Source organism: Varanus komodoensis, unplaced genomic scaffold, assembly GCF_004798865.1.
Source record: "Varanus komodoensis strain SLA01 unplaced genomic scaffold, ASM479886v1 scaffold48, whole genome shotgun sequence".
Taxonomy (NCBI): domain Eukaryota; kingdom Metazoa; phylum Chordata; class Lepidosauria; order Squamata; family Varanidae; genus Varanus; species Varanus komodoensis.
Window position 1 is genome coordinate 6,267,964 of NW_025336059.1, and position 18,179 is coordinate 6,286,142.

At 45.0% G+C, this 18,179-nt stretch overlaps 3 protein-coding genes across 4 annotated transcripts; all 3 read left to right on the forward strand.

Moving 5' to 3' along the window:
* The first annotated feature begins 808 nt into the window (after positions 1–808).
* LOC123030915 (actin-85C-like) lies at positions 809–5,118 on the forward strand. 2 transcript variants are annotated; one of them, XM_044445249.1, is made up of 2 exons: positions 809–822; positions 4,011–5,118. In XM_044445249.1, the coding sequence occupies exons 1-2, from the start codon at positions 809–811 to the stop codon at positions 5,116–5,118; spliced, it is 1,122 nt and encodes a 373-aa protein (XP_044301184.1). The 2 variants fall into 2 exon arrangements, with proteins under 2 accessions (XP_044301184.1, XP_044301183.1); XM_044445248.1 differs by lacking the exon at positions 809–822 and having other exon boundaries at positions 3,985–5,118.
* Positions 5,119–6,478: 1,360 nt separating this feature from the next.
* On the forward strand, positions 6,479–7,627 carry LOC123030914 (actin-related protein T2-like). Its single transcript, XM_044445247.1, has one exon. It carries the CDS (start codon positions 6,479–6,481, stop codon positions 7,625–7,627), a length of 1,149 nt encoding a protein of 382 aa, XP_044301182.1.
* A 3,111-nt stretch (positions 7,628–10,738) lies between these two features.
* Positions 10,739–11,863, forward strand: LOC123030916 (actin-85C-like). Its single transcript, XM_044445250.1, has one exon. It carries the CDS (start codon positions 10,739–10,741, stop codon positions 11,861–11,863), a length of 1,125 nt encoding a protein of 374 aa, XP_044301185.1.
* The last annotated feature ends 6,316 nt before the right edge of the window (positions 11,864–18,179 follow it).

Below are 18,179 nucleotides of genomic sequence, written 5' to 3' on the forward strand. Positions count from 1 at the left end.
TTGTGATCATCACAGCAACCCCCCCACCTCACACAATACAAGCATAGACTAGGGCATTGTGGAGGATGCAACAGGGTTGTCAGAACACCGGCACAGCGGCTGAAAAATTAGCAAGGAAATAGCCAGGTTCTAATCAAGACAGCATTCTAAAAAGCAGAGACATCACCCTGCCAACAAAAATGCGTAGAGTCAAGGCTATGATTTTTCCAGTTGCAATGCGTGGCTGTGAAAGTTGGACCATAAGAAGGGCTGAGCGCCGAAGAATTGAGGCTTTTGAATTGTGGTGCTGGAGGAGACTCCTGCGAGTCCCTTGGACCGCAGGGCGATCAAACCGGTCAGGCCTAGAGGAGATCAACCCTGACTGCTCTTTAGAAGGCCAGATCCTGAAGATGAAGCTCAAATACTTTGGCCACCTAATGAGAAGAAAGGACTCCCTGGAGAAGAGCCTAATGCTGGGAATGATTGAGGGCAAAAGAAGAAGGGGAAGGCAGAGAATTAGGTGACTGGATGGAGTCACTGGAGCTGTTGGTGTGAGCTTGCGTGGACTCCGGGGGATAGTGGAGGACAGGAAGGCCTGGCGGATTGTTGTCCATATGGTCGCGGTGGGTCAGACACGACTTTGCGACTAGCAACAACAACAACAACAACAACAACAAGCCAGGCTCTAGGCATTTTAATGATGCAACATGCTCTGAGGAACACTTGGAGAATTTCTCCTTCCCCTTGTGAAATGCACCGACATGTCAGTTCTCTCCCACCCCATGGAAAGACCGGAGAATTTCAAAGGGCCCTTTCTGCACAGCTCTGCATGGGGGAGCTGCCAGCTTCCTGGCAAAAGCAGAACCTAGATGTGGTGAAGAAACATCATGCTTTGGACAATGCTGAGAAGAAACTTAAACTAGTGGCTCACTGAGTATTGCCTGGAATGGACAAGGAAATGTGGAACAGGTTACCCGAAAGAGGACAATCTGGGATAGCAAGAAGCTAAACTTTCAATATTTCCTAGAAGGGCAGGACTGCACAGATCCACTAACATTTCTGGAGTCCAGTCGCCATTTAGTATATCAGTGTGCTTCTCCTGTGACCAAAAAGAAGTAGAAGTCCTCTATTCCAAGTGTGTTCTTATCTTTAAATGGAGATCTGCTTCTGATTCATAACCACCTTTAATTAGGTCCTGGCACCTTCTCCACACGGGCTACAAGGGAGAGAAATTAAATTTAATGGAAGCCACCCTTGCTTTGAAGCTGCCTATAACTTAAGGCTATTGGGAGAAGCAATTAAAATGCAAACACTACAGGTCTCTACCATTAACTACATGTTCACAGGTGACTTTTTAAAAAGAAGGCTTTTTTTTCCTTAGTTGAGCTTAAATTTCACAGTCAAACTGGATAGGTTTCCAAAGTAAGCTTTGAGAGTTTATAGATAGGAATATCGATAGCTATATTGTTGTTTTTAATAGCAGGAGTATTAAACGTTTTTCTACTTTTTTTTAATGCAACAGAGCTTAAAATATAACACCACAATAAAAGAGCAACAATGGGTTGGATGAAAACTTACATCGTTAGAGAAGATCCATTGAAATGAGAGATATCAGAAATCTGAATCAGACCGAGGTTTTCAGGCTGAAATGATAACAGCTTCCACAGGAGATGAGCATCTTTTGACTCATGCACTTTTTTCAAACTTTCCTGAATTGTACACAAATTTAATCATCTCAAAACTTGACGCTTGCTAGGAAACATGCTAATATCCATGCTATTTTAAAAACCAACAAACAAGTAAGCCACCCCGAGGCTTCGGCGAATGGGGCGGCATAAAAATGTTTTAATAAATAACAAATAAATAAATAAAATAAAGTTCAATTTTTTAAGCATGCCTAGCTTTTTTCGGCCCTTGCTGTGTAGCAGTTCTACATGTACGTACGTAAATAAGTACTCTAGCCTTTGTGGTTATGCACTATCAAATCATCTTCAGCTTTTGGTAATCTTAGAAATGAGTGGACTTGAACATATCTGGCCCTTGGGCAGCCCTGCTCAGTTCTCAGAAATGCCAGGCTGTAACTTCCATTATGGAACTGATCCATAATGTCTCCCTCTTCTTGTTCCTTTGAGTTTGATTTATTTAAAACCTTTATATCCCATCCTATTACTGACATCTGGAGGTGCTTTACAACAAGCACAAATAAGATAAAAATGGTACAACATCCAGTGATAAATATTAAATCCATAATTAAGACCAATTAATAATTAAAATAATGGGAGAGTAAAAAGGTTTTCACTTGGTGCTGAAAAGAAAAAAGCACTAGTGCCAAGCAAACCTCTCTCTCTGTGGAGCATATTCCATAATTGGGGCACCACCACAGGGAAGGCCTTCTTCCGGGTAGCCACCCTCCTGATCTCTTTCAAGGAGGGCCCAGAAGAAGGACCTCCGCCTCAAATCTTGGGGGGCAGGAGGCAGATAGGGAAGGGCAGATAGGACTTTCCATAGCACAATTGTCTTCTGCACTGAATCTTGCCTTCTCATGATGTACCCGACGTACAACAGTCTCAGTTTCATCAGTTTTGCTTCCCAGGAAAGTTCTGGATGGATTTGACCTAGGCACCACTTGTTTGTCTTTGTTTGCCCAGAGTATTCACAAAGCTCTCTCCCCAGCGCCATGTTTCAAATGCATTTATTTTCTTCTGGTCAAGTTTCATACCCATACACAGTGCCTGGGAATTCAAGAGTGTGAATCATTTTGGCCTTGGCCTCCTATGAAAGTCCTTATGTTTGATGATCTTCCAAACCTCAGTCTTAATCTGATTTTGTGGCTGCAACCTCTGTTATAGATAGGTAGATGCAAAATGTTATGTGCCAGTGAAAGTTAAATAAACTCCTAAGCTTTTTACGTATTTTCACAAAAGGTGGAAATCCAACTCCATCTATGAGTGTCCAATGGAACAAAAGGCTCCTGATAATATAGAATGCGCTCCCCAGAGAGGTCCACCTGGCGCCGACGTTATACTCCTTCCAGTGCCAGGTCAAGACCTTTTTATTTAGCCATCATTTTAACAATTAAGGGTTTTAGACCTTTTAAGATTTTTCATTTTCTTTTTGTTTTCATAGTCGCACTTCCTATTTTATTTTCCCTTTTTAACTTTTAGTTTATAATGTTCAATTTTAGATGTTTCAATAATTGTGGTTTTATTATTGTATTTCAGAATTTTATGCTATGTAAACTGTCCTGAGTGCTTGTGTGGAAGGATGGGATACAAATGTGTGTAATAATAATAAATAAATAAAAATGCAAAACCCACAACAGAACAAATAAATTCCATACCTTCCTAATTAAAATCAGTGGGACTTGTCATGATTTCCTCATCCCATGGAGTGCAACGTCCTATTCTAAGCATAACTGAGTGTGACTTCAGGCCATTGTTCATAACAACCTCAGCTAAAATGGCACAAAACTTGATCCTTTGGAAGTTTCCTTAGAAGGAAGGGTCCCCTTTGTCCAATGGATACCTCAACACAGTGGGACATTCTTAATTGCAAAAATACATCTGTAAATGTTGAAGCTTTCCAGAAAAATGAAGCCTGAGCTTGCAAGTTCCAAAGAAAGAAAGAAAATACATGGGGAGTCCCTGATTTCCTAACTTGCCCTCCCCAACCCCCACTTTACACGTCTGCTGCTGTCTTCCCTGCGAACCGATCCTCCTCATTCCTCAAAGTACCTTTGTTGAGATGCTCATCCATTCCCTTAACAATCCATCCTTTAAGCATTTTCACAAAGAAAAGGTAGAACAGGTAAGCTGGAAACATCCCTCGGAGCCCCTGAATTAGCTTCTCCATGGGGCAGGCCAGATGGAAATGTCTGTCCACAAGAGGTGCCATTGTGTATGACATCATCACTCTAGAACCTGCAGCCTTAGACATTCTGCTTGGCCTCCAATCCCATCTTCTTAGCAAGCAGCTTCTCCAAGTGGGCAATAAACACGCCAAAGAATGTCTGATCCCAAATATCTCGACATCCCAGCCGTGATCTTTGATAATGGGTCCGGTTTATGCAAAGCCGGTTTTGCTGGGGACAGCGCCCCCAGGTCAGTAATCTCAGCCATCGTTGGCCGTTCCAAAGCCAAAGCCACAATGCTGGGAGCTGGCCAGAAGGAGTATTACATTGGACAAGAAGCTCAGTCCAAGAGGGGAGTCTTGTCCCTGAATTACCCCATTGACCACGGCATAGTGACATCTTGGGATGACATGGAGAGGATATGGAGGCATGTGTATGAGTGTGAACTGAGAATCAAATCCAGCGACAGGCCAGTGTTGCTGACAGAAGCTCCACTGAATCCTCTACAAAACCGCGAGAGGATGACCGAGATTATGTTCGAAAACTTTAAGGTGCCGGCTATGTTTGTTGCTGTCCAAGCTACGCTAGCTCTGTATGCATCGGCGCGCACCACTGGAATCATCATGGACAGTGGAGACGGGGTCACGCACACCGTCCCGATCTATGAAGGCTACTGCTTGCCACACGCCGTCTCCCGGTTGGACATTGCCGGGAGGGATATCACCGAATATTTCATGCGGCTCCTCCTGGAAAGTGGGCATTCCTTTGTCAGCACAGCCGAAAGAGAAATTGTGAGGGACATCAAAGAGAAACTGTGCTACGTGGCCTTAGATCCCATCCAAGAAATGAAAGCCAAGCCGGAGTATCTGCTGAGAGAGTATAAGCTGCCCGACGGGAATGTCATCTGGATTGGCAGCCAGCTCTTTCGAGCCCCCGAGGCACTTTTTGCTCCCTCGAACATCGGCGTTGATGCTCCCGGCATTCACAGAATGCTTTTCAACAGCATCATGAAATGTGACATTGACGTCCGCAGAGATCTTTATGGAAATATTCTCCTATCCGGAGGTTCCACCTTGTTCTGTGGACTGGATGAACGCATCTTGAGGGAAATGCAGCTTCAGGTGCCAGTTGGGATATCAGTAAGAATCATTGCCCCACCAGAAAGGAAGTACTGTGTGTGGATCGGGGCCTCCATTCTGGCTTGCTTGACATCTTTCAGACAGATGTGGGTGACCCTCAATGATTACCATGATTTTGGCCCTGGTGTGGTTCACCGGAAATGTTTTTGAGGATTTTCTTCCTTATGGACCTCTCTGGAGCACACAAATGGCCACAAATAGATGGCTCTATATGATCAGGGTGGGAAAAGACTCAGCTTTCTTCAGATTTATTGACTGGATGGAATTTACAAGAAAATAAATAATTAGAGAAGAGCCCATTGGGGCCAAGGTGGCTTTTCATTGGCATCTTTCCAACTCATCTTGGAGAAGATTCATGATGTGCTTTCTAGCTTGATATGATATCCTGATTTGCATAATTGAAAATGTGCTGGGAGAAAGTGCTGGAAAGGAACCACCAGCAGGAAATGTGTCCATAAAGTTTGTCACTTAACCTACTCCCACATCCTTTATACAACTCTTTGAATGAATTCCTTCATATGACATTACTGTAGTATGGACCACCCTTTCCCACACCAATGAGAGATGAGGATTAAAGGACCAAACTGGGTAGGGAGAACTAAGTGCTCATGGAGGATTAGGTGAATACAGAAGCGCCATGGTTTGGATCCAGACTTAATCATACGTAGAACAAGCCACATGTTAATCATGACCAACTTAACACCCATTTATTTCAATGGGTCCACTGTATGGATACGTATCTCTGGACCCAACTCAATGTCTTAGACAAAATATCATGGTACATCATTCATGTTCCCATGCAATGATATGACTGTCCCCTCATTCGACTATTTATGCATGTTCACACCTACACAAAGCTCTGTTCACAGGCTCGTATTGCAGAGGACTGGGGGCCAAGACCGAAGAGGATGACTGCTCCCCTCTGCCAGCTTGTGCTAATGTCTTGATGAAGAATTTTTCTGAGGGCTATGGACTTGCACTGAAGTCTAATCCATTCAAGATGAATCCAGAGGTGGAGAACCTCTACTTCTAGTCCATGGGCCAAATGAAAACCTCCAGAGCTCTCTTTCTGGTCCTCCAAGATCTCTTACCCCTAAAGCCATGCATACTGAGCAAAGGTAGGATTTCTATATATAGCTCCATCAGCTTTTGGCTTATGCCTCACTCACTGTTGGAATGAGCACCCTAACGAGTTCTGATTGAGGTAATGCAGACCTCCATGAGTTAAAAAAAAGTAACTCCTTCACTGCCTTCATTGGGACAATCCGGCGACTTCGCATCTTGAGCTTCCACAAATCTGCTGGTTTCCTGGAGACTACCCAACAATCCCTATCAATGACCTCATCCATTGTGAAGTACCGGCTACAGACAACAGTTTCTGGTTGCCTTCGACAGGAGACCGACCGCTCTTCCAGCGTGTCCTGCTTCTTTCGAGACACCAGAAGTCGTGTCCTTGAGTCTTTGACACCGTAAGTCTCCTGACATGCCAACCCGGTCAAAGTAATTTGAAATGGGACACAAGGGGGCTGGGTTCAAGTCTAGAGTTTACAATGCGCAAGCAGTGGTTATTGACAATGGCTCTGGAGTGTGCAAGGCAGGATTCTCTGGAGAAGTCGGTCCACAGAAAGTCATTGCCTCAGTTCTTGGATGCCCCAGAAGCAAGCTATCCCTATCCAAGGCCAAGCAAAAGGAATGCTACATAGGGGAAGAAGCCCAGAGTAAGCGAGAAGCATTGGCCTTGAGGTACCCCATAGAAGGTGGCTTTATTAACTCGTGGGATGACATGGAAAAGATCTGGAAGTACATCTACGACAAAGGGCTGGGAGTCAAACCTTTCGAGAGGCCTCTGTTCATGACTGAATCTCCGCTGAACCCGAAGGAGGATCGAGCCAAGCTCACTCAACTGATGTTTGAACGCTTTAAGGTCCCGGCTTTCTACCTCTCCGTCCCAGCCATACTGTCTCTCTACGCTTCAGCACGCTATACAGGGGTCGTGATGGACAGCGGCTTTGGCACCAGCCTTGCTGTGCCAGTTTATGAGGGGTACTGCTTGCCCCATGCGGTCACCAGGCTGGAACTTGGTGGCAAAGATGTCACCGCGCTCCTGAGAGAACTTCTCCTGGAAAACAGACACTTCTTCCGAACCTTCCCAGAAGGGAACAACTTTGCGGAGGACATCAAAGTGAAGCTGTGCTTCGTGGCTGTGGACTCCAGCCAGGAGCAGAAATCAAAGTTGATCCCCAAAGAGTATGAACTTCCCGATGGAAACAGGATCAAAATTGGTGACCCTCTCTTCCTAGCACCAGAGATCCTGTTCACACCCAGCAGCATCCACAGAAATGGGCCGGGCCTCCACAAAATGATCGCCAGGAGCATCAAGAAGTGCGACCCCAGCATCCGCCGTGATCTTTACGGCAACATGCTGCTTGCCGGGGGTTCCTCTCTCTTCCCAGGACTGGATGAGAGGGTTTTTAAGGAGCTAGAAAATCAAGTTCCTCAAGGGGTCCCCATCAAGGTAATCTCACCCCCCGATCGGTGGTTTTCAACATGGATTGGAGGCTCCATCATCACATCTATGAGCACCTTTAAGCAGATGTGGGTCACTGCCACCGACTACAGAGAATATGGACCAAACATTGTACAGAGGCGGTGCTTTTAAATACAATTTAGGGATGCGTTGGCACGCTAGTCTTTTAGTTGGGCCGAACTGGCAGTTGCAGGTAGCTTTAAGTAATGAATCCATCTCTTTTAAAGGTTTAAATAAAAATGCTTTTACAAGCTGTAACCAGTCACGTGGGGTTTGCCGATCATTTCCTTGGCTAAATGCCGTTGGATTCTTTTTGCAGAAGTACTCTTTGTCCCCCATTCACAGCCCACAAACTGTCTCCACAAGACAGGTCTCTGTGCATGGGCAAAGTTCATTGAACTTTGGAAACTACATGGACTATGGCAATGCATTCTGTGTGGGGCTGCCTTTAAAGATGGTGTGGACATTCCAACTTGTTCAAAACGACTGCACAAGGGCTACCAAGGACTAGTGAATGGGCCCATATCAAACCAGTTCTGTGCCATCTACGCTGGCTACAAGTGGAAGTCCAGGCCCAATTTAATGTGTTTGTACTTATGGATGAAGTCCTAAGCAGATTGGGTCCTGGGTGCCTGAAGGACTGTGTTCCTACCCATCCATTAAGACCGAGTGTGGAGACTCTTCTCAAGGAGCCATCCTCTAGGAAGGTGTTAGCTAGAAGCAGGGCCTTCTTGGTGGTTGGCACCACACTTGGGAAATAGGTTCCCTGGAGAGGAGCACCTGGTGCCATTGCTGCTACCTTTTCAGCTCCAGGCCGAGACATTCCTTCTTTCAGCTATTTTAGTAATTGATTTTAGTGGTTACTTTAACCGAGCCTATTTTTTATTTAAATTCAAAGTTGCTTATTTTGGTGCATTTATGTGTTGTCTTAATTCTGCCATTTTGTGCTTTTGTATTTCAGATTTTGCTGTTAATCTGGTTAATATGTTAATTTTATTTCTGATTTTGGACTGTTGTGTAGTCTTGATTATTGCGAGTTGCATGGATGGCTCAGATGTGGGTTATTGTAGCAGCATACAAATGAAAATAAATGAATAAATACCTAAGAATCCTCCTTTTCAGTAGCCCTGGGCTTCATCTCTCCATGTGTGCCCTTCTGGAGAAGAGCTGGTTCTTTTGGCTCTCTCCCATGTCCCCTTCTCACATTTCCAAACCCTGCCTGTTCCCATGGTCTGACAGAACATCTGGAGATGGCAGCCTTGAGACAACTTTATGCTCCTCCACCATCTCAATTTCCCCAGTCAGTACCTTCCTGACCCTAAAAGCACCCCAGGATAACCTCCTCATTCATTCGCGACATCTGGATGGATTTGTTTGTGCAAAAGGCACGGTAAGTACAATTACTCTTTTAATTAGTAGATTCCATTCAAGTCTCTGCCTTGGAAGAAAAGTCATTTGGATCACTCTAAAATGTGGACTTATCCAACCGGTACTTTCTGAACTGATGCATTAACTGGAATGTAGTCATACAAGGGTATATGCACTTTCCTAAAATTTGCAACACAGATTGCAAATCTGGAAATCTACATGATAGGGGAAAGTGTGAACAAACATGCATAATTTTAGGAAAATTACTTGCTGAATGTGCCTGTCTTGAAATGTGCACAAACTAGTTTTAGACCCGTGCATAAAACATACATGGATTTTCGTGAGGGAAAACAAAAAGGGAATGAAAAACGTCTCAGGTAATGCATGCTGGTTGACTGATTGCAGGGGAGATCAGAAAACTAGGGGTGGGGAAGAAGTGGATGGCAGACAGAGACAAAGAGGAAAGGGGGAGCAAGAAGTCGGAGATGATTCCTCACTTCTGCTTTCGGGATTCTCATATTGGACAAAGAAAGTGATGCTGCTATGGTCCACTCACCTGAAGGAAGATGAGATTTTGGGAAAGATCTGGAGTGGGCCCAGAGCAGGAGGTTATGAGGTCCAGACTTCAAGTGTGCGGTAGGACTTTTCTGCCTCACGTGCCCTGTTGGCTCTGATTGTACCAGCAGCTACTATGCTCCCATCTCATCTTTCTTGCTCCAAGGAGCTGGGACATGGAGAACCACCTTCCCTTCCTCCCTCTGGAAGATGGAAGCAAGCTCAACACGGGCACCCAGAATCCTTCAGGCACCAACAGCCCCCTTCCCAGAGCCGAGGCCTACTCTGGGCCCCCCCTTTCAAATTAAGGATAATTAAATCTCCCACAATACCACTGAGACGCAATTGCATCATTACAAGCTTCTGATGGTGGTCCAATAAGTTAGAGGACCTGGAAAGGGGGCAGTTCGTTGAAGGGACAAATCTTTCCTTCCCCCACCACAGCACTTTTATTGAAAAGGGGAAATGTTTTATAGGAAAGAAAAACTACTGTGTTGACTGTAACAGCTGAACTGTGCTGAGAAAGAAGTGAAGTCAGTGTGATATCATTCAAATTACCCAGGAACACAAAGATTTAGCAGCTTATAACAGATGAGAAAAATGGACACCATGCATCCACAAAAGACCCAGAGGTATCCTGTATGTTATAGGCGACAGTTTTGTTACTTTGTCTATTCAAGTCTATCAAAGCCAAAAGTCCTATTTGTCCCTAGCATTATTGAACTGTGGGAAAATCTAGACTGTTTGACTTGCCTGATCTTTCCTTGCACCTTTTGACATCACAATGCTTTTCTGATGTCATCTCAGTTTTGAGCTCCATCAGCTGCAGCACAAAGCCAAGAACGCGGGCTACTGTTTGCTTTTTGCTCCGTGACGGCTTCCTCGGTGTGAGTGAAAATTTCACTAAGGGAAAGAGGATGGTTCAGCCCCACTTCTTAACTAGGCAGTTGTGAACTTGCATCTCTTCCTCCCAAGTGCAGCCTTTTTCACATCTTTGGAGATGAAGGAATCATGCTTCTTCTCATCCATGGTACATTGACTCCTCCTTCTTGAGCCTGGAACATTAAAGCAGCCCGTCATTGGGAGACCTCTCTGATCATCCAGAACTGGTCCCTGGCTTCTTAAAGGACTTTCCGAAAGAACACGCAGCATGCTTGTGCATTAAAAAGGGGAGGAAAGAGCAACTGCCAAAAGGAAAATCCTCTTTTGTGATGTCTCGTAATCTAGAATATTGATGGCCAACAAGCATTCCGTTTCACCAGAACACAAAGGCAGAGGAAGTGGGTTTGAAAAACCAGTTCCTTTATCTTTGGAGCAAGAATGACTCAACCAAGAATATCACAACTCTCGGCTGTCATCATCGACAATGGATCAGGATTGTGCAAAGCAGGGCTATCTGGCGAGCAGGAACCAAGAGTGGTTGTTGCCACCATAGTCGGCTATCCCAAGTCCCGATCCATTATGTTTGGCCCAGTTCAAAGGGGGAGCTACGTTGGCAAAGAAGCTCAGGACAAGAGAGGCATCTTATCTTTAAAATACCCTGTGGAACATGGGATTGTAACATCCTGGGATGATATGGAGAAGATATGGAGGTACATATACAAACGTGGACTCCGGATAAGGGCCTGGGAGAGGCCAGTACTGTTGACAGAAGCCCCGTTGAATCCAGCGCCAAACAGAGAAACCATGACCGAAATCATGTTTGAACATTTCCAGGTGCCTGCAATGTTTGTGGGGCTGCAAGCGATGATGGCCCTCTACGCATCTGCTCATACAACGGGCTTAGTCTTAGACAGCGGAGACGGTGTCACGTTGACAGTCCCCATCTACAAAGGCCACTGCTTGCTTCATGCCATTTCTAGGATGAATTTTGCTGGCCGGGATATCACAAAATATTTAGCCACACTTCTCTTGGAGAGTGGGTACGCCTTTTTGAGCAGTTCTGAGAAGGAGATAGTGAAGAACATCAAGGAGAACCTGTGCTACATCACTTCAGATGCAGACCATCAGAAGGAGAAAGGATTGGTTCATCAGTATATCCTCCCTGATGGGAACCCTGTTCAGATTGGAGACCAGCTCTTCCGAGCCCCAGAGTCCCTTTTTAACCCAACTGATGCTGGACTCGCAGCACCTGGAATCCACCAGATGATCTTGGACAGCATTTCCAGATGTGATGGGAGCATTCATCAAGACATCTGGAGGAATGTGATCATGGCAGGTGGATCCACGCTTTTCCCTGGTCTACATGAAAGACTTCTGAAGGAGCTCCGGGCTCTTGCACCCAAGGGATTTCCAGCCAAAGTTGAAGCACCAAATGACAGGCTCTATTCTGTGTGGATCGGAGCCTCGGTGCTCACCAGTTTGCCTTCCTTTCAGAGCATGTGGGTTACTCGGCAGGAATACAAGGAGGTTGGTTCAACTGTACTGCAGAAGAAATGCTTCTGAAAAGAATAAATGGCCAACCAGAAAGGCCAAAGAAAAAAAAATAGTCAATCGGAACAGCTGGGGAGTGGCTAGTAAAGCTTTTCACAAAGAATTAATGTGCTGCAATTTTATAACATGGTAAAAAAAGATCCCCTGTGTGTTTGGTTAAAGAAAGAGCCCTTGTTTGGTGTATTTTGACGACCCCGTAAAATGCTTTATATATGTTGGGGGCGGAGGGTGTTAGAAATGACTAGAAGAGCAAACCCGCTTGTTTGCCAGGCTTTTAAATTCTGGAGAGCAAACCACCTTAGCTCGTATGCCCATGGGCTTTGGCTCTTTGCCAGTCACCATAAATATCCAGAGAATATAAGATAAACAAATAATGCAGAAGGGTGTTTCGCAAACAAGGAGGGGAGAGATGCTGGAAAAGTAGTGCAGCACACCCCCCAAGTCAGTTTTCAAGCCTCCGTCTGCAGGGAAAGCGGGCGCTGAGTTTGCAGGCTGCCGTGGAACGGAGAGGGCCTGCCTGATCCCCATTCAGTGGCTCAGACTGTGCAGCCAGGGGAGAGTCCATAGAAGAGCACAGAGAATCTATTTGGCTCCTTTCTGTGTCGCCTGACAAGAGAGTTATGAAGATCCTTCCTGGAACCTGGCCCTCTTCTAGCCATCAAAGTTCTCTTCCTGCTCAGCCCTCAGTTAGGAAGCAAGCTGAGCCAAGAGAAAGTGCACGGATGTTCACGGAAGTCTAGATGCACCACTGGCAACATGCAGCGCAAAGAAAAGTTTCAGGTCTAGTGTGCCAAAGAGGGATCCTATTTGCACAGTATTTGCATGGGCTAACTCCCTATTGGGTGCTTGCCCCAACAGCTGGATTCATGGCTACAAGAAGGCAAGACCAAGTCTGGGGAGCTGAGCCCCAGAATTTGACGGATCCCTCACCCATCACTGCCTGCTAACGCTGCAGCAATTTCCAGAGATCCGATCTTTGAAGCACACACTCTGGTATTCCTACACAGGATCTCCAAACCAGCGTGACACTTTTCCTACAATTAATTATGCGGGATAAAAATACAACAGATTCGAGAGAGCTATTTCCTTAAGGGTCTCACCAGACTTGCCCACTTTTTTCAATTTTTGGTAACCCCGATTTAGTGTCAAGAAATATGGATTTCCATTTTTTTAAAACTGCCCCCAGATGGGCATTTTGTCAAAGGCTAAAGCATGAAAATACTCATTTTGAGGGATTTGAGTCTGGTTGGGGACCATTTATGCATTTCCTGGTGTGCGATTTGCATGACTGAATTTGTGCAAATGCATGCAAATGTTAGTGCAAAATCCAGTTCTGTCAAGGAATGGACAATGGAAGGAAACTTGACCATTTGTGAAATGTGGGTGGAATAGATTTTTTTAAAAGACTGCGTATTTGGAGTGCAACAGCCCCCACAGGTCTTGATGGTTACAGTCTTCCGAGATGATATAATTGGTGAAAGGTAGCTCCAATCTGTGTAACTAATTGCACAGCAACCCAAAGCTAATAGTCATGACCAAGTTTCAGACAACCAGTTTCCTTATTGTAATATCTGAGGTTCAGAATGCAGGGTGAGCATTTCCTGTGGTTAAGGTAAAGGTAAAGGTTTCCCCTTGACATTAAGGCCAGTCATGCCTGACTCTAGGGGGCGGTGCTCATCCCCGTTTCCTGGCCGAGGGAGCCAGTGCTTGTCCACAGACAGTCTCCGTGGTCGTGTGGCTGGCATGACTAAACCCGGAACGCTGTTACCTGCCCACCGAAGTGGAACCTTTTTATCCACCTGCATTTGCATGCTTTCGAACTGAGGTTAAACATTCCCAAAAATCAAAGACAAGGTGACCTGAACTTACCTACACTTTCAAAGGGTTGTTACAACTTAAGAATTTTCAGCAGCTCACATAGGCACAGCTAAGGGTCAAAACAGGTTCATCAGGAATTCAAAATAGAGCTGCCAGGCTGCTGACGGGGTCCAGTCATTAGTCCCACATAACTCTGGTCCTCCACCAGCTACACTGGCTGCCGATGGAAGCCCAGGCCCAATTTAAGGCGCTGGTATTGACCTATAAAGCACTAAATGGCTTGGGACCAGGATACCTGAAGGAGTGCCTTCCCCCCTATGTGCTCTCCCACCCCTTGAGATCTGAGGCAGAGGTCCTGCTCTGGGATCCCTTCTTGAAGGACGTTAGGAGAGCAAATACGTGGAGAAGGGCCTTCCCTGCAGTGGCACCCCACTGTGGAATGCGCTCCCCAGAGAGGTTCACCTGGCACCAACGTTATATTCTTTTCAGTGCCAGGAAAAAACCTTTTTATTCACCCAGCACTTTAATATTTAAATATTTTAACTAGTTTTAATGGTCATCCTTTAGTCACATTTTATTATGCTTGTTGTATGTGTTGTTTTTATTTATTGTTATGTTTAATTATGTCATAAGCTGTCCTAAGACATTTATTAAGGACGTGGTAAAAGTATTGCAAATAAATAAAGTTCACATGCAGAATCTTCAGCAAGCATGGTTCCAGGCATAGCCAAGTCCAAGAGTCAGGATCAGACCAAGCTATTCTGAGGAAGGCAGGACGCGCTCCAACAGAGCAAAGCTCAAGGAACCGAGGTTCCATTTGGATGCCAGGAAGCAGTTCTTGCCAGTCAGGACCCCGAGGGTGTGGAATGGGCTTCCACAAGAGGCCTTTGAGGCCCCATCGGTGAGGGTCTTCAAGGATAAGCTGGATGTGCACATGGTTGGCATGTCGTGAGCGGAGCCAGCTGGTGCCGGAGGTCAGACTAGATGGCCCGGGAGGTCCCTTCTGACTCGCTCTGTTTCTATGTTTCTATTTGGGAATTCCAGGCTGTCAAAAGTGATGATTTGCAATCCCTTCCTGCTTGGTCCCTGGATCTTTGCTTGGCAAACAAGCATTAAAATGTCGATGTATTAAAGGAACAGGTGTGTTCTGTGTAACTACTCCAACTCCACCCACCACTGACCCAGAGCTAACACTGGTTCAGAATGAATGCAGCTGTGTAGAAACTCACATTTTGTAATGTAATCCACACACAAGCAACCCTACTGAATAGCCCTTCTGGGCATCGGGGGTAGTTTAGACTAGGCACTGACAAAGTCCAGCCTCCTGCCATATGCAGACTTTGTTGCTGAGTTTTTATTCAGTATTTATGAACCAAAACGTGCCTGGGGCACAAAAGTACCCCAACATCTCCAGAGGAATAGTTGTATGGGGTATTTTTATACCCCAAACAATAGGTTTCAGATGGTTTAATACTAATCATTTTGGTCTCTTTTCAGCTAAGATTCCTAGCTAAAACCTCCAGTAAACAGAGTTCAAATCCATTGATAAAAGCTTTCCTATGATTTTTTTAAAAAATTAATGGGCCAAGACTATTGTTATTCTGAGAAAAGGTTAGCAGATCAACCATTGTTATGCAGATTTTCTCATTTTGCATAGCCTCAGGAAAATCTTAAATTACCTTTACATGCTGAAAGTTGAAAAGAAAATTCCATTTAGAACAAAGGTTTTCGATATACAAAACTTTTCTCGCCTGAGGCACTTTCATCTGGGGTTAAAAATGACCCCAAATACAACCAATGCTCATTTTTGTCAGTGCAGGATGAGGGGTTCATACACGTGGGTGGGCAGAGAAATTAGAGATACTGTTTTGCTGAATGCCTCCAGGGTGAGTAAAAACAAGAAACAGCTTCTCTCAGGCATGGCTCACCATGAGCAATGCCAGGATCAAAAATTGATCATTTCCCCTCTGTGTTCCCCTAAATTTTCTGCCCCAAATGACAGCAGGAGCTTCTGGCTGCAATAGAGAATCTTTCTGGAACCTCAGACCTAGAATCTGTACATAATATGTCTTGTGACAAAAAGATGAGTCACTCTGACACAACTGCAAATAAGTGGAGAAAATTTGGTAAGATGTCCTTCTGGGGGGGGGGGGGGGGGATGAGCGAAAGAAAAATCAAGCTTGGATCAAGGAGGAAAGTCTTTGAAAAAATGTTGTCTTGCCTTCAGAATCTGGAAAGTAGAACTATGGCGACCGAGTAGGTCGTCTTAGGGAATAAAGGTGGCCACGCACATGAAGATCAATGTACATTTTTAGAGCTGCTATGCAGTCCTCTTTGGCAGGCGTCTGGTTTTGTTCCCCCTCGCTGTGTTACGTTTTAGCAGCCTGCTGGACATGCATAAGCAAATGAGACACAACTGCAGCCAGTTTAAATATTTTACAGCTCACTGCAATCCATATGACAGAGGATTTACAGGAATGAAGGGGGTTTGCCTCCCGCTCCAAAAACCTAATGCAGAGACAAATGCAAAACATACCTTGGAAATTTGACACAACGGGGTAGCTTTAGACAGAAATCAAGACAAATCGGGGCACAAAGATTTCCAACGGATTGCTCTGTCTTGATTTTGCTCACACAAATTCAAGGTGTAGATTCTTGTCTAGTTTTTCTTGAAAATTCAGCTACATTCCAAAGTATGCATACTTTTAAGCATTCAAAGTTTTAAGAGCTTTGCAGGTGCAGGTGGGAACACGTCTAATGCATTTGGCAAACTGTTTCTTTCAGGTTAAAGACTGCCAAGCAAAGAAGGTTGAAAAGTATTCAATTCTCTGTTGACTGATTCATCAATTGCATTTGGATATATCTGCATATTGCTAAACTTCAGTATTTGTGCCTTTTCAAGGAAATCTGAATTCAGAATGACAGTTAGCATTTAGACAGCATGTCAGCATACTAAGAGCATCCCCATAGATAATAATTCTGCTGTAATCCTTTCAGCAACTCCAAGGCGATCATTCAAACCAAGGTGCTTTCTGAATCGTAACTTCTAGCCATTATGCTTCACCAGCTCTCTGTTCCTCCTTTCAGTTTCTTTCTTGCACTCTACTCAGTACGGAACCACTGAAGTTGGTGAAACTAACCGCATTTTGCACAATCAGAGTAGGAACTGTAGAAAAACACTACCATCTGCCAAAGCTCAAATCTCCTCTGCTCCTGACCATCTCCTCTTTGGATTCTTGTTCCAGTATCTCTTTACAAGAGCTGCTCACCAGTATCCAGGTCTAAGGTAAAATTTTACTTACTTAGCATGGAGAAAAAGTGTATATACTTGATGCTAGGAGGAACTGGCCTTGGTTGATTAGCTGAATACAGAAAGGAAACCAACCATGAGTGAAAAGCAAACATGGAAAAGGGGTGGATACAAACCTGCTTGGCTGTTTTCTCAACAGCGATCAGTTTGTTGAAGGATTTCCAATCCAAACTTTCACATGATTGTTCGGAGAATGGCTGTTATGTGCTACCAAGTCATCTCCAACTTAGGGTGACCTTATGAATGAGTTCTCGCCTAAGTGTCCTCTCTGTGGCAGCCCTTCACGGCTCTTGCCAACTCAAGGCAGTGGCTTTCTTGATGGAATTGAGCCCTCTCATTTGGGAAACGGTAACTAAAAGATTAAGTGGCATCATACCACGAGCCCAGATTTTGCAAATGGACCACTGACCATTCATAAATTCACTGACCATTCAATCATAAATGAAGGAGTTCCATCACATACACAGAGGGGGGGGGGGGGATGAGAACTTCCCTTAACATGCCTTGTTTTCCTGTGATTCATTAGCCTTCCTCCCCCCAACCCCAGATAGGAAACTGGATATGTCTCAGTTATGTGGTCAGGTTCTGCCATAATAAAGGGCACAAACGCATCCAAGGAACACAGTATTTTGAACTTGGATGTACAAAATATTCATATTCAACCATCATTATTACTACTTAAAACAAAACTTGGGCATTTTTCCCTAGGAGGGTTTTTTTTAAGTATTATTTGAGTTTCACTCCTCAGGCCAGGCAAGTTCAGAGTTGCAGAAACGAGATGCAATGCGATTCGAAGGGGCAGCTCAGGACCAGTCACAGTCCCAAAGTGCCATTGGGTCATTTTAGACTCCCAGCTTCCTGGCCCTCTTTGGGAGATACAGTTCAGCACCATGGATAACTCCTATAAAGCAAAAAAGAACAGCTCCACTGATCTCTAAATCTGCTTACTGCAACGCACTTCACGTGGGGCTGCCCTTGAAGACAGTTCGGAGGCTGCAGCTGCTCCAGAATGCAACAGCCAGATTCATAACTGGGACACAGAAGACCACTTCTGGCTGCTTATATGCACCTGATTCCAATTCAAGGTGCCCTCCATGGCGGGGGATTGCAATTCCTGTTGGGTTGCCTCTCCCAACCTTGATCTACCCAGACACTAGGCTCAGCTTCTGGGGCCTTCCTTTGATGGTCAGCCCCTCAGGC